Source organism: Pollicipes pollicipes, unplaced genomic scaffold (genome assembly GCF_011947565.3).
Source record: "Pollicipes pollicipes isolate AB1234 unplaced genomic scaffold, Ppol_2.1 Scaffold_3087;HRSCAF=3621_pilon_pilon_pilon, whole genome shotgun sequence".
NCBI lineage: Eukaryota > Metazoa > Arthropoda > Thecostraca > Pollicipedomorpha > Pollicipedidae > Pollicipes > Pollicipes pollicipes.
Window position 1 is genome coordinate 9,238,650 of NW_023596225.1, and position 26,178 is coordinate 9,264,827.

Sequence of the window (26,178 nt, forward strand, 5' to 3'; positions counted from 1 at the left end):
ACCAATGCATGCGATCAAAATGAAGGACTCGTTCACACCACCTTAATAACTGTCTCGTGCGACAACTGCCATAATAAATGATACGACTCGCGTCCGGCATTAGCACTAGTCCAATTGTCTCATTTAAGACTAGCGATCAGCACAACAGTCACGCAGAGGGAAGGAGAGGGATTTAAGCGCTTCACTCCACAACTTACGGACAACAAAGTCTCTTGGCAGCATGACCTAGCCGGTCACTCCTCCAGAGGCTGAAGTCTGTCCAGACTGCGTTTCTCGGATCACTAATGACACCAATCCGCCGTGCAGCGGCAGCCGACTCAAACTACTCCCGCCGGCGTGACGCGCGCGTACCGATCGCTCTCCGCTCACCCCAGCATCGCCTAAAGGCTATCATGCGACGTCAGCGCGACGTCGACCTCAGGGCGGGTCCGGCCGCTCGCCTCTCACCCCGACATGACCGGCCGAATGCCCCCACATCGCCGAGCGCACTACGGTTTGATCGCAAACTCTGGTATCGTTCTCCCGCCGCGTCTTTGGGTAATGACTAGCTGACTTGCTGCGAGCGGCGTGTCCACTCGGCGCCCTCCGCTCCGCCCGGACCGCCGCGCGGCGCTGAAGCCGACGCGCGGACCGCCTGCCCCGGCGAGAGCCTGGTGGGCCACGCTTCAGTCGCGCGAGACGGCGCGAGCCAAGATCCGGCGGCGGCTGGAGTTGCAATAGTGTGCCGTCGGTCAACCCGCGCCACGGTACGTGGCTGGCGTACGCCCAGTGCTGATCACGGCGACGGTTAGCCGGGCCCCGGTCTGGCGCACCCCCGAGCGAGACAGGCCGGCGAGGCCGAGCTCCGGGCCGCCGCGGCCCGCCAGCCTCCGCTGCCCACACCGGACCTAATCCTACAGCGAGATCAGAAGGCGGCGCACGCCTCGGGATCGGGCTGAGCGGCGCCGCACGACAGCCGACGCCGGCAGAGCAGCGCCCCGCCATGCCGCGCCGCGCCGCCGGACAACAACGAACGAAGACGGGAAGAGGGCCGCCGGCGCCGCCCTCGCAACATCGCCTGGCAGTGACCGGTGGCGCGAGCCGGTGCGCCGGCGCCGGCCGCCGGCCGGCAGGCGCGGCGGGCCTGGCAGCGCCGGGCCGCTATTGCACCCAGCTGGCCGGCACCCAGAGCGGCTCGTTCTCGACGCGGCGGGCCGTCCGCAGCAGCTGCTCGACGGCCGTCGACAGGTTGTCATTGACGATGGTCTCGTCGAATAAGTGGCCGTAGTGGAACTCGAGCCGCGCCGCAGAGTGTAGCATGTCCCGCAGCTCGTCGTCCTGCCGACAGATGGGTTGGGTCGGGTAAGTCAGACTAGGTGAAGTCTGGTGAGATGATGATAATGCCTTGAGGGTTTTGGACGCATCGACTGCGGGAGGGTGAGGTTACGTTAGGTTCAGATGTGTGAGGTCCGATCAGGTTAAGTCGGGTCCGGTCGGGTCCGGTCAGGTCAAGCCGGATTAGCCAGGTTGTATCACACTGGTTCCGGTTCGGTTACATCAGACTGGCAGAGGCACCGCCAAAGCTACCTGTCGCCGGCATCCCAAAGCAACGGCACAATCGATACTGCAGATCTGCCACTGGTTCGCCTCATGCGCCCGAGAATCAGGTCACCGCAGCACGCGCGGTCCGCTCCCACCGATCCGAAGCAGCCCGCGCCCATCCGGCTGAGGTTCCCAGGCCGGTGCCGCCCCCGGCCGACGGCGGCCGCCACGTACGGTGAAGCCGCGCGTGCTGGTCTGGTCGAACGTGGAGCGGGCGTAGCTGGAGGCGCGCGTCTCCTTGAGCCGCTCGTACATGGGCGGCTTGACGAACACCATGTGCGGCTTCATCTCGCTGGTGCGCACCATCTTGATGGCCTGCAGTGGCGCAGAGAGCGGCACTCAGTTGGGCAACTACACGACAGAAAATTGTAACAAAAGTGGACTAAATAACGGAAACGAGAAAACAGGTCCACATTTTCCATGCTTGTGATGTCTAAGGATAAGCCGCATAAGCCAGACTAATTACCCCTCCGTACATGCATTCATGTACGACAGCCCACACTGCACTAAAATACGCACCAGGAAGTAACATAACCCCGATTTTGCGCTCTTGTAACCAGCCACATGGCTCTACAGTCTACACTGAACGTCGATTGTGAACACAAGGGGGGATCGTATAACCCCTCCTCTGTTTCGGATATGCCTCCCAAATACGTTTGGCCGAGAGTAAGGCAACTTCGGGCCCAGGTGCCTGTACCATTTTGCTTCGGCTCCGAAAACATATAATCAGCACTCGCTCATCATCAACAACACGTCATCCGTCAACACAACACGTCCCTGGGCAGTAGCAACGACCTCTCGCCGACCAGCACGCAGGACAGAGCCGTGTGGAACTGATAAACTACCGCTCCTTCAACAGCTTCTCACCGTCCTGTCTCTCGCCGCGGCGAGCGGCAGCCGACGCTCACCTGGTAGTGCGGGCAGAGCACGCACACCTGCCCGCTGTTGATGATGGACAGGATGCTCTCCTGGGCGGTGCCGTACAGGTTGCCGCGGTACTCGCCGAACTCGACGAAGCGGCCGCGCGCCAGCCCGTCCTCCATGTCGGCGCGGGACACGAAGTGGTAGTCGACGCCGTTGCTCTCGCCCGGCCGCTGCGGCCGCGATGTGTCTGCAACAGCCGGCCAGCCTGTGACGCGGGCTGCGTGGAGGGCGACATCAGACAGCGATCGCTGAGAAATTGCCGAGACCAGATACAAGCATATTGTAGCTGCCTTCTCCCCGCAAAAGTGAACAGCTAGCTTGACAATGAAAGTGGAACTACTATCTAGCCTCTAACCAGCACACATCACCAGTTCCTGAACTGCTAAACAGAAGGACAGAGCAGAGGCGCACTCCGTGTTTTCTACCGCTGCGGTCTACAGAATAAACGCACATGAATGACCGGTTCCGGTTCTGGCAACAGCGGCTCCGCGGACGGCGACACCTACCGGCGCGATCCGCGCCCACACTCCCGATCCGGCCCTTGACCGGAGCTGGCCGCCCACTCACAGGGTATGACAGAGCGGTACTTGTCCGGGTTGGTGGCCACCAGGCGGCGCTTCAGCTCGTTGCGCCCCACACCGGGCGGCCCCACCAGCACGACCGGCCGGTGGTAGCCGGGCCGCGGGTACAGCTTGGCCACCTGCGCGACGCACCGGCGCACGGAGGTCAGACCGAGGGCACAGCCACGCACGGAGGTCAGACCGGCAGCACAGCGGCGCACGGAGGTCAGACCGGCAGCACAGCGGCGCACGGAGGTCAGACCGGCGGCACAGCCACGCGCGGAGGTCAGACCGGGGGCACAGCCACGCGCGGAGGTCAGACCGAGGGCACAGCCACGCACGGAAGTCAGACCGGGGGCACAGCCACGCGCGGAGGTCAGACCGAGGGCACAGCAGTGCAAGGCGAGCGGCCAGGCCCAGCCAGCGCCTGACGGACGTCGCCACGTGTCACGGCTACACGATGGAGGCCACCACGCCCGTCGAGATCGAATGCTCTCACGCACACGCGTTTAAAGTATTAAACCGCTCGTCTCAAGTTACATGTGCTCTGGTTATGCCGCTACCGTTGGCGTCAACGAGCGTCGGTGTCACGTGCTAGGTGGTCAGCCTCACCTCTTCATAGGTGGCCACCTCCTCGCGGTCAAAGTCGTCGTTTTCGGCCGCGTCGTACATGATCTTGCGTATTTTGTTACTGCGACTGCCTGGAGACCTCGCCACGCAAGAAATGCCTACGGCGGAATCGGTGAAATCAGTAGTCACGTGAGCAACGAACAACAAGCCAAAAGAGTAACCAGCATGTCCCCAGAGAAAGCTTCCCGATCAGCGAAGAGATCAGTGGAAGTGCAAGTGGAATACAAACTCAGCGATGTCGTCGAGTCTACAAGGCAAAGCAAAATGAAAAAACCTCGCCAATAAATCACGACAAAAAATATTCATACACCAATCGCGATCAAAACTCGCTGTGATTCCGATGCAGTACCACTATGTGGGGCCACCACATCAAAGTTGCCATCGCCGAGATTTCTAGTGACCCTCCACATCGGCTGCAGTACACAGCTAGGGGGGGGGACGGGTCTCGTACCCTTATCGTCGGCGCGCTGCGTGCGCTCGGCCAGAATGCGCCGCTCCTGCAGCGCCCGGCTGGGGATCAGGCCGGCCCGCATGCTGTAGTCGCCCTCCCGACGCGCCTGCCACCTGGCGGACGGCGGACAAACGCACACCCGTCACGGAGCGGCCTTCGGGCGTTCGGCAGTCTGTTCACAGAGCGGACGCCAGCCAGCGGACGCGCGTCACCGCACGGCTCTCGCGTCAGCCCGATGAGCTGAGATCGAACACAACGACGAGGACGTGCAGCAAGCGTCACGTGGCCAGAGGCTGGCAGCAGTGGCTGATGTTACGTAAGGTAAGCGCGCGGAGGGGAACGGAAGCGATCCAACACCACGCCAAAGCCGGTCAAAACTCAACACGTCTCACAGAGTAAGACACACGCTCCACAAGGCAGTGGTGGCTGAGAGACCGCAGTTGGTATGTAGAAAGGCGCGCATGAGTATGAAAGACGCGCAGGGTAGCGCACGTCGACTTTCGCCGCGCAAAAGGCTTTCCAGGGCAGACACCAGACTGTCCATGACGTCGCACATTTGGCCCTGTCGCGGAATGCTTCCTGGGCTTTACATATTCGCATTCGGTATTCCAAACTCGCAGCACGCATCTTAACAAGCCCAGGACGCCGTATCCGGAACCACGCGAGCCGCTCGCATGCCCCACGCCGGAGACCGGCGTCGTCCGACGGCGGCGCCGTCCACTCGCACGCCCCACGCCAGAACCCAGCATCGTCCGACGGCGGCGCCGTCCACTCGCACGCGCAGCGCCAGAGCCCGGCGTCGTCCGACGGCGGCGCCGTCCACTCGCACGCCCCACACCAGAGCTCGGCGCCGTCCACTCGCACGCCCCACACCAGAGCTCGGCACCGTCCACTCGCACGCCCCACACCAGAGCTCGGCGCCGTCCACTCGCACGCCCCACACCAGAGCTCGGCGCCGTCCACTCGCACGCCCCACACCAGAGCTCGGCGCCGTCCACTCGCACGCCCCACGCCAGAGCTCGGCGCCGTCCACTCGCACGCCCCCACGCCAGAGCTCGGCGCCGTCCACTCGCACGCCCCACGCCAGAGCTCGGCGCCGTCCACTCACACGCCCCACACCAGAGCTCGGTGCCGTCCACTCGCACGCCCCACACCAGAGCTCGGCGCCGTCCACTCGCACGCCCCACACCAGAGCTCGGCGCCGTCCACTCGCACGCCCCACGCCAGAGCTCGGCGCCGTCCACTCGCACGCCCCACACCAGAGCTCGGCGCCGTCCACTCGCACGCCCCACGCCAGAGCTCGGCGTCGTCCACCGCGCTCACCAGTAGATGTCGTCCTGGCTGACGATGTGCAGGATGTCTCCCCGCTGGAAGTCGAGGCCCGCCTCGCGGCACGGAATGTGCTTGTCCTCGGAGGACACGTAGTCGAAGAGGGCGCGCATGCGCACCTTGGACTCGCGCGCCGCGTGCCGCGTGTCGGCCGGGATCAGCTTGAAGGTGATGGTGCCCTGAGCCTGGGTCTGCGGCGTCACAGCGGACGGCGTGAGCGGCACCAGCGCCGATGGCGGCGGTGGCGGAGGAGGGCCGCCTCACGCGGCACACCAGCGGCACACCACAGCACATGCGGCCAGGGTGGTTGGTGGTTCAATCAACTACACTGATAGTCGATCAACGTCGACGTTGACAATCATCGGTTTCTTTTACCAACAAGGTAAAAGAGGGTAAAAAGGAAAAGCTCTTAATATGGCAGTCATGACACAGCATTACCTGGGCTATTTACCTTTTAACAATACTAGGCTAAAAGGCTGGGTAACTATTCGTCCATCTAGACACTTGGGAGGAGAGAGCATCATCCAATCATTAAGGCGTACTCAAAAGTAAAATTATACCAACGCCACTCGAGCGCATAAAATTTGTTGGAGCAGCCTATCGACCGCGCCATTAACCACTTTCACTCTCATCATTCACCACCCAACGGGCGCCGAACATCATCCCCCCCCCCCGCCCCGCCCTCTCTCTTAAAACCACCAACCACGCACAACTAATAAGCACAACAGCAGCCATCACTCCCCTCCTATCTTCAGGCCAACCCCGGCCGGAGCGCCCGAACCTCCCTCTCTGTGTCCTGCTCCACTCCTGACGTACGGCGGGACACCGCGCTCAGCCCCCTCCCCCGCCCCTCTGCCCCGCCGCCACACGCACCAGGATGCGCAGCACGTCGTTGGGCGAGCGATCGGTGACGTCGATGTCGTTGACCTCGAGCACCTCGTCGCCCACGTGGATCAGGCCCGACCGGTCGGCAGCGCCGCCGTGCATCACCCGCGCGATCACGATGGCGCCCGTCTGCTCGTCCGCCTTGATGGTGGCGCCCTGGGCCGACAGGCGCGAGTTACCGGCCGCAGCTGAGGCCCTCGCCACATATGGCGTGGCAGGCGCTATAACTGTTCGAGGAATGATGGATGTGCCACGCACAGGCTTGAGGGCGGATATCAATGACCCGAAGCCTATGGCGACCTCCAAAACATGGCGCACACCCTCAAAATCGGGCTGTCAGCACCTTAGGTTTGCATCTGCCAGTCGCTCTGACTTCACATGCAGTAACGGAGTGACAACTGCAGCATACGGTGGTACACCACGCCTTTTCCTGCAGGTCGGTCTGATTGGCCCGGCCTAAGCAACACTGCAGCGTTATCTACTCACCACAATAGGCTCGCATCCCTTTGAACCGTCCTTGGCCGCAGGAAATGAATACGAGATCAAGTCGGGTAGCAGGACAATGACCTATGATTGGGGAACATCAGCGAATAGTGACACAACCCTGAAGTTAACAAAACTGTCTTACGAGCGTACAGCTTGACTTTTCTGGTAACTATTTTCTTACAAGTTTTAAACACTTTCACGGTAAGAAAAAAGGGCGTTGTATATTTCGCGAAGATCTCACGAAAGAAGTACCTACTACATTTGATTCACAGGACATTTCGTGAATCAAATAATTACTGTAGCCCAACGCTAGGATCTCAAAACAAAATACAAAACAGCAGCGATTGTATTTGTTCGCGCGCCGAGTGAGAAGCAAAACACGCATTGCGTGGGTCCACCCCGTGACGTCTGAGCTCGCCGTCCACAAGTGCACCTCACCATACGTTTCAGCCATCACCACGCTCGGCGGCGGCAGCGAACGGCGGGAGGCAGGGGCGCGGGCGCGGGCTCGAGCTCGGGCGGGAGCAGGGGGCGGGGGCAGGGGCGGGGGCAGGGCGGGGGCGGGGCGGACGGCGACAGGCCGGCCGGCCGGCCGCTCAGTACAGGCAGTCTAAGGCGGAAGGTGCCGCTGATGCAAGGGGCGCCGGCGGGCGGCAGAGGAGCGGGCGCGGGCTCGAGCTTGGACGGGGGCGGGGGCGGACGGCGACAGACCGGCCGGCCGGCCGCTCAGTACAGACAGTCGAAGGCGGAAGGTGCCGCTGATGCAAGGGGCGCCGGCGGGCGGCAGGGGAGCGGGCGCGGGCTCGAGCTTGGACGGGAGCGGGGGCGGACGGCGACAGACCGGCCGGCGCGGCCGGCGCGGCGTGCGGGGTTGGAGAAGGCACGAGGAGCGTGCGTCGGCACCAGGCTCGGACGGATCGAGGGCAGGACTCTCTGAAACCGGCCGCGCACGTCAGGATCCCGGGACAGGCCAGTCCAACATCATCACCTTCGCGAGCTTTATGCATTCGGAATGGCCTGATCAGGTGTTTTGAGCTCTGAGTATAACTAAGCCACTTTATTGCATCAGCTCTGATGCCTGAGCCCAACAGCCAGATTTCGCCTTCAGCCCGAAAAGAAAGTTCCCAATTAGCCATTTTGCCCGACAGGATTCCTCAAGGGTATTTTGAAACACACAGTACCAAAAACAACGCCACCCCGCAACCGTCAACAGCGCATGGGCAGATCGGACATGTTTTAACTGACGAGACAGAACATACCAAAGCCGGCTGCGGAACCCCGCGGCCTCCTGCATCTCATTGTCTCCTGCATCCCCGCGGAGGCCACGCACGCTTCCACCTGCACGCACCGTCACTTACCAGCGGCTCGTTGCTTTTGACGAGCTGCACGATTTTGACGGTCTCCTCCTCCTCGTCGGCAGCGTCGGTTGGCGGGTCCGGCAGGCGCGGCACGAAGTCCTTCTGCGCCACCACGTCATGCGCCGACAGCAGGTGCTGTAATGGCGCACGTCCCCGGTCAGACTAGCAACCCCGGCCCGCTGCGCCGCCACACCGTCCCCTGCCGAGGCGGCCGTGCGTGCTGACCCAGGCTCCTTGTACAGACACCGGCGCCGGCGACCGAGTGCAAGCTCGGCAAGGCAAGCGGGGTGGCATCGTCGTCACCTGCACGTCCAGAAGCTCAACTGCAAAATAGCAAAAATCACGAATACAAGCGTTTAACTATTAATCCGTCGTAAATGACCAAGTAAACGCTTCTCTGAAATGGTATAAGCGGTAGCAATACGCTACGAAAGCAATCACCGCCCAGACACGAGCAGAGCCGCGCACCGTACGCCGCCAGGACTGGGACGGGGCGCGTCGTCTTTCGTCGGAGGCCTCCCCACTCACCAGCATGTGTGGCGCCTGCAGCAGCCGGAAGAGCTCGACGGCGTCCGGCTGGGTCAGGCCCTTCAGCTGGATCTCCCCCATCACTTCGAACGCGATGTCCTCGGCCGTGGAGAGCACTGGCTGGCACATGTTCTCCGTCATGCTCGCCATGATTGTGCTGTGGGCCTGAGGGAGGAGCAGACGTACGTCGGCGCCCGCACTCCGCGGTCTGCTGGGCCGTCCGTATACTGATCACATCTTGCAACGTGCATCTGTCCCGATTAACTTGTTAACGCGAACTGCTCGAATGCTCATCAAATTAAAGGCGAGGCTCTGCTTAGCTCGGACTCGAAAAGCATCACTGCCCCTTCCAATACCACCACAATCTCGTTTCACAATCCTAACAAGGGATCTGCGACGGGCGACGCCGGGGTTCAGCGGGCGCGCGGCCAGCTGACGGTCACCTCCGCAGCCAGCCCCACGGTCCACGTGCCTGGATGAGACTCTGCAGCTGGGCGCTCTGCAGCAGGTTAGCCAGGAAGCCGAACTCCTCCTCGTTGCTGCCGAGCGAGGAGCGCACCTTGCCCAGCTCGGACACCACACCGCTGATGTCTGCGGCACGTCGACGGCACCGAACACGGCGTCATCAGCAGGCCGAACACGGGGTCATCAACAGGCCGAACACGGCGTCATCAGCGGGCCGAACACAGCGTCATCGGTGGGCCAAACAAGGCGTCATCAGTGGGCCGAACACGGCGTCATCAGCGGGGTGAACACGGCGTCATCAGCGGGCGGAACACAGCGTCATCAGCAGGCCAAACACAGCGTCATCAGCAGGCCAAACACAGCGCCATCAGCGGGCCGAACACGGCGTCATCAGCGGGCCGAACACGGCGCCATCAGTGCGCCAAACAAGGCGTCATCAGCGGGCCGAACACGGCGTCATCAGCGGGCTGAGCGCAGCGTCATCAGCGGGCCGAACACAGCGCCATCAGCGGACCAAACACGGCGTCATCAGCGGACCGAACAAGGAATCATCAGCGGGCTGAACATGGCGTCATCACAGCGCCGAACACGGTGCCATCAGCGGACCGCACAAGGCGTCATAAGCGGACCGCACAGGGCGTCATAAGCGGACCAACAACGGCGTCATCAGTGGACCAACAGCGGCGTCATCAGCGCAATTGAGCCACATGCTCCAGACACACATGAGCCACACACTAAATACACACAGGGTCACATGTGAGTCACACACTCCATGCATGCACGCGTACACGCACGCACGCACGCACGCACGCACCCAAGTCACACACTCCGGATACACATAAACCACAAAACATGAGCAGAAGGCTGAAGAATGCTGCAAGCCGACAAGATGGCGCAGCATGATGATAGTGAAGATATGCAAGGGAGCATGACAGGGTTGGCATGTCACAAAATTGGAAGTTGCTAACAATAGCATGTGGTGGTGGTAGGTTATGACTGAATGGCTGCCCCCTGAAAAAAATAACATGAGGCGCATGACGCTCTGTGGAAAGACACGCAGTAGGCATTGTGATGGTTCTTCAACAGTTCCCCAGAAGTCCCATAACTGACAGTACATGCACAGATATATCAACATGATGCAAAGCATGCTTCTCACCAAGATCGCGGTCATTGTGCCCATTTGCCATGACTTCCTCACTTCCCACCATGTCAAGCATCTGAAAGAGACGAAAACGTCAATCCTGGGAAGACAGGAATTGTGAGAATATTTCAAAATTGTGAGAAGATTTCAAAAAGAAAGGTCACCGAAATGTTGGAAGCAGCCTTGCAAACTGGTGTGCAACGGTTGAACTAATGGCGTTATGTTAACATGGAGATCAACCAATATGTTACCTCCACAAACATATTAACAACTCGCCATCACACCCTCACACTCTGCATAACTCATTGTGAGGAAAGCAAAACCCTACAACACAGGGATTGCTGTTTCCAATAAGCATAGACCAGCATGTTGATGCAAGGTCAAAAAAGTTTGGTTCAGTATGTGAATCAATGACTTCATGGCCTAGGGGATCAAAACAAGATTTAGGGATAAGCCTGGTACAATGGCGGAGTGAACGCATCACTTAAACGCCAAACTACTGAAATTTTTGACAGACTGCTGCTGCCACCTGGGACTATGATAATCCCTCGCCATCAAAGCAGATGTCAATTGTGTGAGTCAGTCGGAAGTTGCAATGCTGCTGTGCATAAGAAAAAAGTGATGTGCATTTGATCAACTTTGCAGGGGAAAGACTTTTCGATTTTCCGCCATATCACGCTATTGCTTAGTGGCACATACTTGAATTGTATATCAGTGAATTCGCAACAATGAAGGGAATCAGTCTATATGCTGTTTTCCTTGCCTTAATGCATGAACTTCAGAGAAATTCAAGATAGGTTTTTACGTTTTGATGTTTGTAACAACAAACGTGACTCCCGCAAAAAAACGCAAATACATTGGATACTATCAGAAAAAGCATAAGCTCACCAGCGTATGCAATGTAAAAACAAAAGTGCAGGCATGCACTTTATATTAATGGTAAGAGGTGTAATTCAGGGCTGGTGAGGACGATCGCATCTACATACAAGGCTCACTATTCCAAGCAGAAACTCAAACCTGCGCTGATTTTCGTAGCAGATTAGCTCGGATTTCATGACCTAAAGCAACAGATTTAACGTCATGACCTGTAGCAACAGGCTTAACAAGCGTTCGGGTGGGGGTTAATTTGACCCCCAAAGATATTCCGGCATGGTTTCCGACCCGCGCGGCGTAGCCGCGCCAAATTTTGCATAGCTATAGACCACTGAATAGCGGATCGTCCGGCATCACAAATTTGGATGCACCTTGTAAGGTCGCTGACCTATGGCAGATCAACATCAGGCCATGATTTCAGCGAGGACCATCTCTAGGGAATCGTTCAATCTGATCCAACAACGGAGTGTTAGACGAAGCTATATATCTCTGAGATACTTTCTTAGGCAACATGGCAATTAAAGGAACAAATTACATCGGCCTAGGGTCAGGTATGACGATTAGACCAAGGTCAAAACCGACCTGTTTTGTTACTCTAGAGATGCTGTATGGGTTAGTTTTCAGGTCTCATTTTGAATTTATTGATCACAGGAACCACACTATACACCTTCCATGGACATTTAATGGTCAGAATAAGTCACTGGCCTAAAATGACTCAAGTCAACATTTTGTTCTTAGGAACATGCTGCCTAGCATAGTCTGTTACTTATTCAAATGCAGGGCTCAAAGCAGTTTTGTATTATTTTGGTCACTATGACCTTCAAAAGGTCAAACAAGGTCACTGACATTAATTGAGCATGTGACCACTTGCTTAGAACAGTTATCTAGGTTCTAGGGGCCCCTTAAAGACCAACCTGGAATTTGACCTTGTTTGACCCGAAAGTCCTAACCTAAACACCTAAAAGTTTGACCTAAGTGAGCTCAAGTACAGGTTGACACACCCTGTAAATTTGGTGTCTCTAGCTCTCTTAGTTCCTGCGATCTCAGGCGGCCAACTTGACCACCTCCCGAGCGAAGGGTACCCAACCGGCCGCCCCGGTGCGTGTTAACGTAAGGAGAGCCAACTCCGTGGCGTTGCCTCTACTTTACAGTGGACGGTGTTTGCACTTCCTTTTGGAGCATCGTGGACGATACCCTCCCCACCTACCACGAGGAGATCAGGGATGTGGGGATATTAAGGCTGGGACGGCGGTGAGCTCTCCGGCAGGACCAGACGGCGCCACGGAAGCGGGAGACTGTGGCTGGATGGCAGCGAGCTCTCCTGTAGGACCAGACGGCGCCACGGAAGCGGGAGACTGTGGCTGGATGGCAGCGAGCTCTCCTGTAGGACCAGACGGCGCCAGGGAAGCGGGAGGCTGTGGCTGGATGGCAGCGAGCTCTCCGGCAGGACTAGATGGCGCCAGGGAAGCGGGAGGCTGTGGCTGGATGGCAGCGAGCTCTCCTGTAGGACCAGATGGCGCCAGGGAAGCGGGAGACTGTGGCTGGATGGCAGCGAGCTCTCCTGTAGGACCAGACGGCGCCACGGAAGCGGGAGGCTGCGGCTGGATGGCAGCAAGCTCTCTTGTAGGACCAGATGGCGCCAGGGAAGCAGGAGGCTGTGGCTGGACGACAGCGAGCTCTTCGCTAGGACCAGATGATGGCAGACAAGCAGGAGGCTATGGCTGGATGGCAGCGAGCTCCCGGGTAGTGCCAGATGGTGGCAGAGAAGTGGGAGGCTGCGGCTGGATGGCAGCAAGCTCTCCGACGTTGCCAGATGGCAGCAAGGAAGTGGGATGCTGCGCCTGGACGGCGTCGAGTAAAAAAGAGCGAGAGCAGACATTTGCTTTTTGGCAATTGAATCGCTGGAGGAAAAAAGAACTTGCGTTTTTTTTGCCCTAGCCCACAGCACTTACATTTCTTTCATGCTACAAGATTGGACTTGTTCTCCATTTGCACTTTTACAAATAAAAACCAAAATTTCAAACAATTGGGGCTGATTATGACAATTACCTTTTGGGGGATGATGGGGGTCAGTATTACAAATCTAAAAGTGCAAAAACTCCAAAATGGCAAAAATTGCACCTGCCCTTTACTTCACATGGCACACCATTCAACTTCCAAACTGTTTTGCATGTTGCACTGTGCAGGAACCAACAATCACATAAATTTGCACAGCAGCAGTTTCATTAGTAATGACAGGCTTCTCATATTTCATTGCTTCTTATGGAAAGTAATTTTCATCTTGCTTAACCTGCACCACACACTATGCAAGGTAATGTGTTGGATCTCAGCAATCTCAACAAAAAGTTGGTGTGCACACACAGGTAAGAGAACCCTAATTTTGTAACAGGGCCACTGAGTGATGCTGTTTTAGAACTCAAGAATCATGTGAATTGATTTAGTTAAGTTGAATGAGGCACAGATATTGTTGTACCAATTTAGAGGACAAGTCAACATAGAGTTAGCATGGAACTCAAAACATTAAGACAGGGTCTCAAACATATTCTCAGATATTATAGAAACCTGGGCTTTGATTCCCAACTGGATTCTTCAACCATGGTTAAAGGGCATCAAACTTCACAACCACTGTTGCTGCACCCATAGCCTGTGGTACTCTGTCACCACCATAATCATGCTGATGAGGTTAGAGGTCATGCTCTTGATCAGGTTTATCCTCAGTCCATTCCCATGCAGTCTGCTTGGTCTGCTTAACTGATGAAAGCACCTGCCTTCCACTTTATCTGCCAGTGGCAGGGTGGGTGCAACTCACTTCAGGCACACACTTTTTCCCTTGACTGGAATGGTCTGCAGCAGGTGACCACAGCCACATTAAAGGTCACATGACATTAGAGAGCAAACAACCATGCCAAGCAGTCAGGCAACTTACATCTTTCAGCAAAATTTTGACATTAACAAATATGTACGTGATCACACAGTGAGGTCCAGGCTGACATAACAAGCACTGCTTAGCACGGGTGCTGATGATTGAAAGTCACATAGTTGAAAGGTTTGGACTGACATGGCTCATTCAAATCAATGACATTTTTTTGTGAAAACAAGTTTTTGCAATTTTGATGTTATTCATCATGAAAATTGTCACTAGAACACTGTTCTATCTCAGCCCTGCTGCACTACACATTGTAATAACCTTGATAACTCAACTTTCAGGCAGCTTTTGTAACTTCCGCCCAACCCAGTCTGCAAACTATGGTAGCTCTTAAAGACATCTTGTCTGGGCAAAGGTAAGGCACAAGTTCCAATTTGGGACAGCTTATTAATGCTGTGTGGCATAAATCATTGAATTGGAACATTTGAGGCATAATGATGTGTACTAAAACATGCACAACAGTTATGGTTACAGAAAATGCCCACATCTGACATGTTTTGAAGGGGAAGTAATTAGTATGGTTAACCAAATCTGCCTTAAATTGAGCAGCTGATTAACCTTTTTGGAACTAGACTCTGTCTGCTCCAAACATCTTTTTGGCATATTTGGCATGGTTTGGAGACTGGCACCAACAATAAACACAAATGATTTGCTAGTGACACCAATATTTTGTTGGTGAGGACCCTGTTACATGCGTATGAAGGGGGACAAATCACTGAGAATCTGAATTATTTTGCACATGCCCACAATCATGCATGGACGCAAATTCCCTGCCACCCCGTACTCCCGCCCCCTTCCTGACGTCTCCAAATGTAAATAGGCGCCTGGCAGGATGGACACACCCACTTAATGCCAGTGCGCGCTCACGTGTTGATGTGATTGCGACATGGGTCCCAGCGGTCCGATACATGAATTAAAGGCAATATTGATGTGCATGTGAATAACGTAACTGTACTGGATACTCACAATGCGCACACCCCCGATTTCCTACCAAAACATCGAGCAGGGACCTTGAGCACCGTCGGTGAGCCGTAAACGCCTCACAGAGGCTCAAGTTTTGTATTGTTTGTCCTCACTTTTTGCTACTGGCGTATGCTGCGGTGTGAAATGTCCTGTAATATACCAATTAATAATGGAAAGATAAGTATCAAGTAGTAGGAATTAGTACATAAAAATTGATTTAAAAAATTTTAAAGAGGTATATGTTAAGGTTTCTGGAAAAGTTTACATACTTAATCCAAAATACTGTTGAGTTTTGTTGACCCTGGCGGGTCTGCCATGCATTAATTATTTACTACAGCCGTATACGAACCCTGGCATTTGCTTCGCGGTGTTTGGCTGGGTGTCTATTGTATTGTAGAGGTTGTGGTTTCGGTTCGGGGTTGTCATGAAACTGGCTGTGGCCCTGACTAGCTGATTGTAAAGACTTTTATAAACCTGGATTGTTGGGTGGTAGTCAGCGAGTTGAAGTACAGGGTGAGATAAACAATGGTGAAATGTTCTCAGCATAGTCTCACTGTGGAACGTGGTGTCGGAGATGATGTTTGTTCTCATTTTGGGAGGATTATATTGAAGGTGCCAAAAGCGAATACTTAATATTTTGCTGATGCCGTATGCTTCCTATTGTACCTTGGTCAATTAATCAATGATGTTAATGTAAAATGTAAACAATGCAATAAGGGTAGTAAAGCAACAAGTGAATCTATCCATTTAACATGCACATAGAAGTAGGAACATTTAAAAAAGTGTGGGGGCTAAGCTCAGGACATACACCAGGAACTTTTTCAGTGTAGGTGTTCTTTCACACCTAACATTGGAAAAAATCATTGTACACCATTTGTTGTGTTTAAGGCCAAACATATTGTAAGTAATCTCAAAACAGGCAGAATCATGCTCTTACCTTCAAATTTTACACATTGTTCCCCTCCCTGGCACGGGAGGCCTTCTTACCCGAGCAGTTAGTCCCGGATCAACACAGGAACCCTCACTGACGCAAAAACATACCTGATCACCAAGGTGGTCCAACAGTTGTCACATAGACACGAGTTCCGTGTTTTTTGGTGTTTTTCAGAGATTTGAGGACTCTGAGCGTAGATTGTAGATGAAATGCAGTCCTAAATTTTCATTGACATGGCTAATCTATGTTTATCTTAAAGTGTTCAAACTTCAGTCAGAATTGATTGCTGACAACAACAAAAAAAAATGTAATATGGTATTGAACATGCATACTCGTAAGTCATAGCAACAATAGCCTGGGCGCCCAGCGTCGCAGTCTCCATAGGCCGCGTTGCGTCGGCCGTGGCTGTGATACTATATGACGACCAATAGGCAAATGGAAGAGATGGCGCATCTTGAGGAAAATGGCTGGTGACTTAGCTAAATCAGTATGTATGTTTAAATGTGGGAAAGTAAGCTAAACACAGCCTTAATCTGATAAGTGTTTGGGGGGGAGGGCATTGCCTCCCTGGCCTTCACTTTTTCTACACCCATGAACATGAACATGCCATGTATGTAACCATTAAGCAAACATTGTGCATGGGGGCACCCAAAGCATAACAGTATATCCCAATTATCTGAATTTGGATATGCTTGACACTATGCTACAAGTCTACATCTAAACCCAACCATGCCTTTCCAACTGTATCCTACAGCCAAACCTGCACCTCCTTTGAAACCTAAGCCTAAACCATAACACAAAACTAGTGGCAGTATCCCCATGTGGTATGCCAAGACTTAACAGTCTTATTTTTGTACAAGAGCAATGTCCTTACAAAATGAATGACAAACAATGGTAGTTTTGTGTCAGTCCCAGTCTGTTTAATGGCAGGTGTCTGGGTGGAGTGCACACAAAGGTACTTGGTTCTCAGTCCTGATTGCATCATGGTTGCATACCTGTGAACCCTTTAGATTGGCATGTCTCTCCTGTGATCTGTTTTATGTGTATGATTTTGATTACAGGCCTGCTGCAAGCTGTATATCAAGGCCACACAATATTGCTGTTCACAGTGGGTAGCAGCTGGTGTCTTAAATAGGACAGGCTCCCTGCTGTCACCATGATCCTGCTCAGCACTCTGAGAGGTGCAGCTGCACCAACCAGGGCAGCCCTGGCTAGAGGCAGTCTTCAGCATAGTAAGTGGCAAGTGCACAGGACATGTAGAGTGTCCATGTTTCAGCTGTGTTGGAGCCTCCTGAATGCTAGTACTGGAAGAAATTCAAGTTTTCACTCTCCAGTCAATATGAATGAGTCAATGCTTAATTTGGCCAGAATGTTGGATAATTGGGAGGAGCAGTCTGCCTCCCAACTTACTGCCTCATCTTTGCTGTTTTCTTCAATGCATTCTCCCCCCCCCCCCACACTATGCTTATGTAAATGGTAAATCATCAGCATCTGCAGGCTCACCAAATGCTGATAAGCTGATGTTCAAATCCATAAGTTCATCAGAACCTGCTGTGTAAGCAGCATGGCACATGAGTGTTAATATTGGGGGTGGATATTTGACCCGCCCCCCCCCCCCCACACACTCTCCTTCAGCACGCCAGATGAGCGATCACCGCACGATGAACATCACGGCGTCGCGCTTCCAATGGAACAAGTTCAAGGACATGCTGCACCTGTACGTGGTCGGCACGGCCGTGCCGCTGCTGGGCGGCATCTTCCTGTTGAACGTGTTCGTGGGGCCGGCCACGCTGTCCGAGCTGCCGGAGGACAGGACCCCGAGGAGTACGAATACCACAAGTCGCCCATTACGCGCTTCCTGGTGCGCTACTTCTGCGCCGGCAGGCAGATGGAGTATGAGAAGGGTATGCAGTACCTCTGGGAAGTGGAGCACAAGCGGCAGCTCAGGTGAGCGTGGCGGACGGAGGGGAGGGGCGGGGCCGTGAGGGTCGACGCCGCTGGCGCGGTGGGTGTGGGGGGGGGGGGAGGGGGAGGCGTTGCGGTCGTCTCCTGACACGCGCCGCAACCACTGCTGTTCTTCCGGCCAAGGGGCGTGAGGGTCGACGCCGCTGGCGCGGCGGGTTTGGGGGAGTGGGAGGCGTTGCGGTCGTCTTCCTGACACGCGCCGCAACCGCCGCTGGTCCTCCGGCGGTGATTTGTGGGTGGGGCTGACGAAACAGAAGGTTGTAGACTCCCTGTACATGTTTTCTGTCCTCCGCTGATCAACGCAGGCTACTTATAATGTGGTCAGGGGTGTCATTTTCTTAAATAGGTGGGGAAGGGGGCCATGTAGGATAAGGTTGACCTAACATTCTCCCAAAACCCGATTTCTTCCTGCATTTCGGCCACTTTAATTTACGTCCCTGATATTAAACTGAAACCGAAATATTTCATTCATTCTAAAATTGTTTTTTTATTTGGACGAATGTATTTCCATCTCAAGGCCATGTCAGGCTGCATTCTTTCAAGCTTGGGATGTGGTGTAAATCAAAGAAAAGCATGTCAGTGGTTGGATCACATCCCTTGTGACGTTATGAAAACACGTTAGGTATTTGCAGCCTGGCCAGGCCTATGAAGGATTTGGCATGACAGAAAATTACGGGCTCACAGGATGCTATCGGGTCGAAAAAGCGCATGACAGTATTAGTGATGTGTTTAGGTACCAAGTGTACCGAACGAGCTTGTCAACTTTGCTTTGGTTTGGTGTTCCTGTTTTGCTCGTACGCATTAAGGGTCCCAGAAGAGGGTTGATGAAGCTTAATCAGCATTTGGAGGGGAGGGGTTAGGCCCCTTCCCCCGAAAGTGTATCAAGTGACGCCTCGAAATGTGGTAAACAACGAATGAATGTATTGTCTCCTTTAAACCCGTCTTGTCTCCGAGCTTTTTAACGATATTTGGTTAAATCAAACAGAAATATTGTAATTATCGGGATAGGCGATATACTTATGCTACTGGATTCAACGAAACCTGTGCGCATGTTTCCAATTCTTCCGCCCCAAAATCGTTGTTTGGCAAAACCTCGTGACACCTCTCCGGGGGATCCTGCGCGTTCCCACGTCGGTCGTCGGCGGCTGCCGGCCGGTCCTGGTGCGGCCGCTGACAATGGCCCGTCCGCAGGAAAATCGAGGCGCGCGTGCGCGAGCTGATGTCGGAGCGGGGCGACTACAAGGCCTGGTACTTCGCGCCGGACGCCACCAGGAAGTACCAGCGCATCGTGCGCAAAGAGACCGAGGAGCTGTACGAGAGGCGACCCGCCTAGACCACGAGCGGTGCTGTACAGACAGCCGCGCGGGCTGTAGCCGAGGTGGTGCGTGTTTTGATGCAATATATGAGGGATGCGGTGAGCGGTGCCGGCGTGTGTAAGTGGTGTGGGTGGCGACAGTTTGGTACCTTGGCTGTGACGCTGAACTACCGGCGCTCAAAAACTACGCTCTAGTCTAGCCTGCGCCTTATCTTCCGCTTCAAGATATACGCGAGTCCGCCCGTCCCTCCCATGGCGGCGCGCCGCTGAGGCGCCAGGCGGGGTTTCCGGCGCAGTGAACCGATTGTGGGCGGTGGGATAGGAACTCCAAACCGGCGGCAAGGCCGCACCACCTGCTGGTGGGCGGGAAGGCATCGTGGTCATGGCCGTGTGGTCCGGGACAATCAGAGTAATAGTTCAAGGGTTCTCCAAATGCACGCATGGTATCCAGGCGACTGGTGCAAAATAACGCCCTGCGAATGCCCCCCGAACGTCTCGCAGCCTGGACCGCCTCACCAGACATCGCTGTCTGAGGAAGCTGCAAATTCCATCATATCACATGTATTTTGTGAGTCTCAAACACCAGCACTGTGACATCTAGATCGAACGTCATATCGGTGTGCGTCTGGTGAGGCGGCAGCTGCCTCCGAAACACTGGGAGGCGGGTTCGTGAACCAACGCTTCCAGGGAGCGAGTGCTGGGAACGTACAGATCAAAACAAGAACACCAGACTTGTGCGAACGCTGCCACCTCGCCTCCTGCGCCGCCGCCGGAGGGGTTGCCTAGAGTCAAACACGGCGGCCGCAGGACACGGGTGTGGTCACTGCCGCCAGGGCGAGCTGAACGGGCATGCCGCCGTCACGAGACAGGCCCGTCTGGGGTCCGCCGCGCGTCGGTCACCGGGGTGAGGACAGCTGGTCGGCGCAGAGGCCGAGGAACGTTCGAAGGGTGCGGTTGTACCTGCCCGATTGTCACAGTGGGTCGTGGGACGCGCGAAAGACGAGGAGTGGGTGCGAGCGCGAGGGTGGAGCCCTGGCGCGCCGGGCCTGGCGGTGACGGCGGGAGATCGGGCATCGCCCAGTGGGGCGGGCTGCCTGAGCCGGCTCCCCGGGCACCGAATAGCAGATACAGCCAACGCATGAACAGCTCAAAGGAATGTCCACGGTATGGCAGCGTGGATGAACGCTGCAGTGAACGACGACATAGACAAGCGGTAAAATGGCCTCACAAGTGTGCAGAGCAGCAAAGTAATACGGCTTCTGCCGCGGCGAAAACAATGGCGACATGTCATGATGGCACATCAAATGTCACACCTGAACACACTAGGCATACGAACACTGGTGCCCCTGGTCCGACGCAAACAGCGTCTCTACACACGCTAAACATCGGTGCCGAAAACAACAAACAGCACACCTCCAGCGTCTCATCGTCCCGGTGGCTTCGTTGTGCCTTCGAGCGCACCAGCAGCAGACGCTATTTTGTCGTCACTTTGATGAGGGTTCTAATGTAAATAACCAGCCCGAAAGACGAAACCGTAAGCCATCGGCGGCGATCGAGATGCACGAACAGCCACTGGGTACCAGCGCCGCCTAGCAGCCCTGCAGTACGTCAACGCCGTTTGGTCGACCTCTTGGCCTCTGCCGAACTTCTGCGCGACCCCATCTCACCCGGGCCGTGACAGAGCGCGAGACCCGCCGAACTGAACGCGAGTGTACGCTCCCTTCCCTACCTCAGGTGGTGGACGTGTGGGGGCCGGCAGCTCCACTCCGCTTGAACGCGAGTGTACGCTCCCATCCCTACCTCAGGTGGTGGACGTGTGGGGGCCGGCCGCTCCACTCCGCTTGAACGCGAGTGTACGCTCCCATCCCTACCTCAGGTGGTGGACGTGTGGGGGCCGGCCGCTCCACTCCGCTTGAACGCGAGTGTACGCTTCCATCCCTACCTCAGGTGGTGGACGTGTGGGGGCCGGCCGCTCCACTCCGCGCCCCAGCCGCTATCGACGGCGGCAGGAGGATGGAGGGGAGGCGGCGACGGGTCGACCGGCGCCCGGCCGCGCGCACGCTCTGTAGACGGCGACGGGTCGGCCGGACGCCGGCCGCGCGCACGCTCTGCAGACGGCGACGGGTCGGCCGGCGCCCGGCCGCGCGCACGCTCTGTAGACAGCGACGGGTCGGCCGGACGCCGGCCGCGCGCATGCTCTGCAGACGGCGACGGGTCAGCCGGACGCCGGCCGCGCGCACGCTCTGCAGACGGCGACGGGTCGGCCGGACGCCGGCCGCCGGCCGCGCGCGGCACCATCCCGTGCGCGCGCTCACCGGGCGGACACGTGACAGTCCAAGAGGCGCGGCGGCCGCTCGCTCGCCGCGGCGGCATTGACTAGAGGGGTGGACGCCCGCGGTCGGCGGCTTCACACGTAGAACAGCCGGACCTGCGACGTGGACACCAGCAGGTCGTCGTCGAAGAACTGGGTCTCGATGATGACGTTGCCGCTGTGGACGGGGACGGCTAACGTCACTAGTCGATGACCCCAGCAGCGGCCTTCGAGTATCCCAGCACCATTGGCGGCAGGCATCGATTCAGTCGCAGAAATGCACGGGTGGTGGGTACTTCAGCCAACTTGTAAGAACACCTTCAGTTGATTTATCTGCGGTGGGCGCTAATGTTATGTATCCTTACGCAGTTCAAAGACACGTATTGGGATTAGCGACAAGTATGTCAAATGTGCCTCCCACACGCATACATTCGTGGCCGAAAGCAATAGGACTGCAAGCCCATACATTTCACAACATTAACATGATAATGCACTTCGCGCCCCAGTGCTTCAAGTTCAAAATCATTTGAGATCACTGAGGACACGAACCATGTCACGAGAAGCAACTGTGAGAACACCCCAGTCTAATGCGGCGGCCGGCGACCTGACGAGGAAACTCACTTGAGAACGTTGGCGGGCATCATCTGACTCTCGGGCGCTGCTTCAATCACGCTCTGCCACGTGTTGGTGGAGTTGGGGATTACGTAGCCGAAGTCGAACGACCACTCCTCTAAGCAGCGGCCCTGCAGGGTGGGGAGGAGACGGCACGTGACACCATAACGAATTTCAGGAACTATTCTGGGGTCAACGACTGCCGCACAGGACGTGGCTAGTCTAAACGCCAGACATCTGTGCAGTTCCCGAGATTTTCAGGTCGCAACACTGCAGCTGGCATCGAAACGAAACAGCCAGGTATGTTCATGTAAGGTGCATGAACGGTTTCAGCGTGCACATATCGTGTTCGCTAGTTATGGCAGTGAGCACATTGCGGCCTACCAACTGCGATGGCAAGACTTGTATGTATCTCTTACGTATGTATCTGAGTATGTATCTCTTACGCCATCTGTCCACAGTATATAATACAGTCAACAAAAAGGTAGCACGAACAACACCAAATGACGTGAACCTCTACGGATATCAAAATGCATCGTGCAGTTAATAGCCGTATATTCCGGGTCAAACATCCCATAGCCAGCCACCAATTGGCATCGCTCCGCGGCCGTTGCACCCGGGGTCAGCGGCGGCTGCGGGCGCCCGCGCACCTTGAAGAGGACCCGCTGCTCCAGCCGGAACTTCTCCATGGGTTCGGCCGAGGTGAAGTTGATCTCGCGCGAGATGGCGCGGCACTTGAGGATGGACTTGGGCACGCGCGCCTCGTGCTCCACCTCCGGCAGCGAACTGGCGGATCGCACACGGTGGGCGTCAGCCGTTAGCGCCAGCTGACCCTCCCCCCACCCTTATTCCGTATTGATTCCTACTGATGGGAAGCTACGTTACAGTCATCGGTTATTCAATACGCCACAATAACATACAAATTGGCGTCCTGTAAAATGAAATTGATGGTGCCTACAGCTTTCTGCCTTTGGAAGGTTTGTTATGTCCCAACTCTGCAGTGGTTACGCAACCATTGATAAAAAAACCAGACCAGCGTAAGTCGGGGGTCGGTGTCCACTAACAACCATATGCCACACCTCGACTGCACTGACCGGCGCCTGCTCAGCTCATCACCCATACAATTACACACATAACAGCTTAGCAAGGTAATGTAACGTAACGTTACGTAACGCAAGCTCAACACAATAGGTCTGCTGACATTGATAAGTAGATATATGTACTCCATCCCTACACATCGCGCAAAGAACGTCACAAACCACATTCCCAAAGATAACTGACTTGGTTGGCCGAAACCACATATGGTGACAAAGGCAGCTTCAACTTTGGTTTCAAGAAGCCTCAGTTTTCCTACAGTGGCTGCCAGTATGGCTCCTACTTTTGAGACATTTTACACAGCTGGAATCAGCTTCGCTTTCGGCTGCATGCCATTTGAAACGATTTGCTTTGGTTTCAGCTTTGAACATATTTGAATGATAACTCTGGCTTGGCATCAGGCGGTCTTGAACAGCTGGCTTCAAGTATGTGATATTTCCACTGCTGAGTTTGGCTTTTTCGTAGTGATCTTTTCGCTGCAGTTATGACTTTACTTCACAAAAATGGTGCCACCCATTTTGCCACCCCAACATACCACAACTTTTTGAGGCAGCAATGTATACATGGCTGAAACCCTCTCACCCCATCCCAACCAAAATAATGTGATGGCCATTCTCAGGACCAGCTTACACCTGAAGATGGCCAGAAAGCTAACTATCAAACAGGTTGTGTACATGCAAACATACAAAACAGGAGTGCTAGTCCTCAAGGCCTCCATCTGTGCACCTTGTCTAGCCATTTATATTTACATGATATTCACTGATCCCATATAGTTTTAGCAGATTCAAAAGTGGTCTTAGTTCAGCTAAACTTTATGCCCTAGTTCCGGCCTTGGTTTCGGACCCAGGAAATCAATTTCAAACAACTGATGACTTCAGCTTTGGCTAAGCATGTCCTTAGTTTGAAGCAGTTGACTTCAGCTTCAGCCTCACATGTGCTAAGTTTGAAGTTACTGGCAATCCAGTCACTGGCTTGGAATTCAGTTTCATGGTTACAACATTTTGTTTTGTCAAACTGAAAAGTCACTGGCTTTGGCTTTAACTTTGACTTCATTCTGTTGCCTTGGTTCAAGGTTCAGCTTCAAATGCAGGGGCCTGGCTTCACCCCAGTGTCTGGTCCAGACACTGGCTCAGGGTCATGACACATGAAGATGACATTGTTTGTTGAAAACAGCATGGAGAAAACAGCTTACATGCATAAAGCAAAACAAAAAGTGCTTTGGAGGTGCATGCAGATACTCACAGGTCTTCATTTCCTTGCCAAAGTATTTTGCCATCATCAGCATCTCTCAGGTTCATCCAGTTACTGAGGGAAGTTAAGGTCTTATAGCACAAAACTGCACCAAAAATTAAAAAATAGATGCATCAAGGCCATGCACCAAAACACATAAGGGTATAAAAAAGTGCAATCATACATGTTTCTGGAATTATCTTATCCTTGAAATTGTCTTTCAGAACTGTTTTTGGCATAAGCCACTGAGAAGATGATCTTGATAATAAGCAGCAATGCATTTGATACAGAATAAGCAATGAGTCTTATACATAAAAGATCAGCCTGACTCAAGATGAATGCACTGCATTGAGCCTCCAACAGGCTGGGTAGTGCTTTTGATGATACACATCAACAAACAAATGATTTAACATTAATCTCCCAATGCAAAATACATAATTGGCAGTTATAACATATGCCTTTAATGCAGCTTTATGAAACATTAACAGATATAATAAGTCAGCAATAGTCATATCCACCAGCCAGTTAGAATAAGTGCATTAAGTCTGGTAAGCCCAACCCATCCAACTCAGCAACTCAAAACAGCCTTGCAAGGATACAGTTGAAATCCCCTGAGGATATCTTCTGCCTTTGATGGCATTGTGTTCTGAAAAAGGAAAATACATATGTCATCTAAGCTCCTTGACTTTGATGTGCATGTGTACCAGTATGATGATGCAATGTTCATCATCTGGAAATCCTTTTAACCATACCATATAGGTGCATTACTACAAGATATGCAGTGCACTGTTTTCTCATCTTGAGCTTGTCAGATAAAATCAAGACACAATTCCTATTGGTGTTTAAGGAAAAGGGGGCCTATCACCACAAAATCCATTGAAAGGCAACATCAATAGAAATGACATGGTGAGTTAACCAGTGGCAGATCCCAAATGGCTAATGGGCAGGTATTTCATTCATAATGAAACCAAAAGGTGATGCCATTTACAAGCAAAATTCACATAAGTTAAAATAAATCACACTGGTATTTGCCTCTTACACCAACACTTCATAGACTGAGGTACAAACAGGGAGAGACACACTGAGATACACAGTGAATGACACTTTTAAGACAAGGCTGGATAATTAATGGTCAATAATAAGCATTTCATGATCAAGAAAAGGCAGGTAATAATGAAAGAGAAAATGGATGAAAATGATATTATGACCATTCTCCATTTCCATGCAGATAGGGTGCAGGATCAGTGCATCAATGTTACTTAGACATCTAGCCAGCGGATGGATTTTTGGGGTGGGTAGGCACCTAATCAGCTCCACAGAACTTTCAGCCACAAGTACCAACCACCAGCAATCACTCAAAACATCATCAAATGACACTCAAGGTCCTCAAGCGTGTGCTCCCGGCCCTGTAGAAACCGTTTTCAATGAAGTCGACCTTTTTGCTTGCAAAAGCTGTGCTTCTTTGAGCAGTGAATCGTGAACCGTTCCAAATCCCTCGACACAACCCGATATATGGACGGCACACCCCCAGCACCGACAGACGACCAGTGCGTCTGCCGCTGTGTACTGCTTAACTTGGAGACAATCGATAGCAGCAAGTTGGCATCAGCTAAAGT

At 54.1% G+C, this 26,178-nt stretch overlaps 3 protein-coding genes across 4 annotated transcripts; 1 reads left to right on the forward strand and 2 right to left on the reverse strand.

Moving 5' to 3' along the window:
* Positions 1–1,042: 1,042 nt before the first annotated feature.
* LOC119089597 (MAGUK p55 subfamily member 7) lies at positions 1,043–15,186 on the reverse strand. 2 transcript variants are annotated; one of them, XM_037212359.1, is made up of 14 exons: positions 15,104–15,186; positions 10,354–10,414; positions 9,205–9,323; positions 8,733–8,897; positions 8,205–8,339; positions 6,847–6,876; positions 6,349–6,516; positions 5,470–5,666; positions 4,147–4,259; positions 3,678–3,793; positions 3,073–3,205; positions 2,490–2,692; positions 1,756–1,896; positions 1,043–1,317 (listed from the first exon to the last, which is right to left on the reverse strand). In XM_037212359.1, exons 2-14 carry the CDS (start codon positions 10,412–10,414, stop codon positions 1,141–1,143), a joined length of 1,758 nt encoding a protein of 585 aa, XP_037068254.1. In that variant the 5' UTR covers positions 15,104–15,186; the 3' UTR covers positions 1,043–1,140. The 2 variants fall into 2 exon arrangements, with proteins under 2 accessions (XP_037068254.1, XP_037068255.1); XM_037212360.1 differs by lacking the exon at positions 6,847–6,876 and having other exon boundaries at positions 1,044–1,317.
* A 272-nt stretch (positions 15,187–15,458) lies between these two features.
* On the forward strand, positions 15,459–19,424 carry LOC119089670 (NADH dehydrogenase [ubiquinone] 1 beta subcomplex subunit 5, mitochondrial-like). The gene is given in 5 exon segments (XM_037212463.1): positions 15,459–15,613; positions 17,144–17,266; positions 17,670–17,846; positions 17,849–17,981; positions 19,191–19,424. Coding segments are annotated over 4 exon segments (528 nt in total). The 5' UTR covers positions 15,459–15,613; positions 17,144–17,190; the 3' UTR covers positions 19,333–19,424.
* Positions 19,425–21,618: 2,194 nt separating this feature from the next.
* On the reverse strand, positions 21,619–26,106 carry LOC119089716 (retinal rod rhodopsin-sensitive cGMP 3',5'-cyclic phosphodiesterase subunit delta). Its single transcript, XM_037212526.1, has 6 exons — positions 25,998–26,106; positions 25,162–25,208; positions 24,575–24,637; positions 22,888–23,023; positions 22,247–22,368; positions 21,619–21,803 (listed from the first exon to the last, which is right to left on the reverse strand). Exons 2-6 carry the CDS (start codon positions 25,200–25,202, stop codon positions 21,722–21,724), a joined length of 444 nt encoding a protein of 147 aa, XP_037068421.1. The 5' UTR covers positions 25,203–25,208; positions 25,998–26,106; the 3' UTR covers positions 21,619–21,721.
* Between the last annotated feature and the right edge of the window lie 72 nt (positions 26,107–26,178).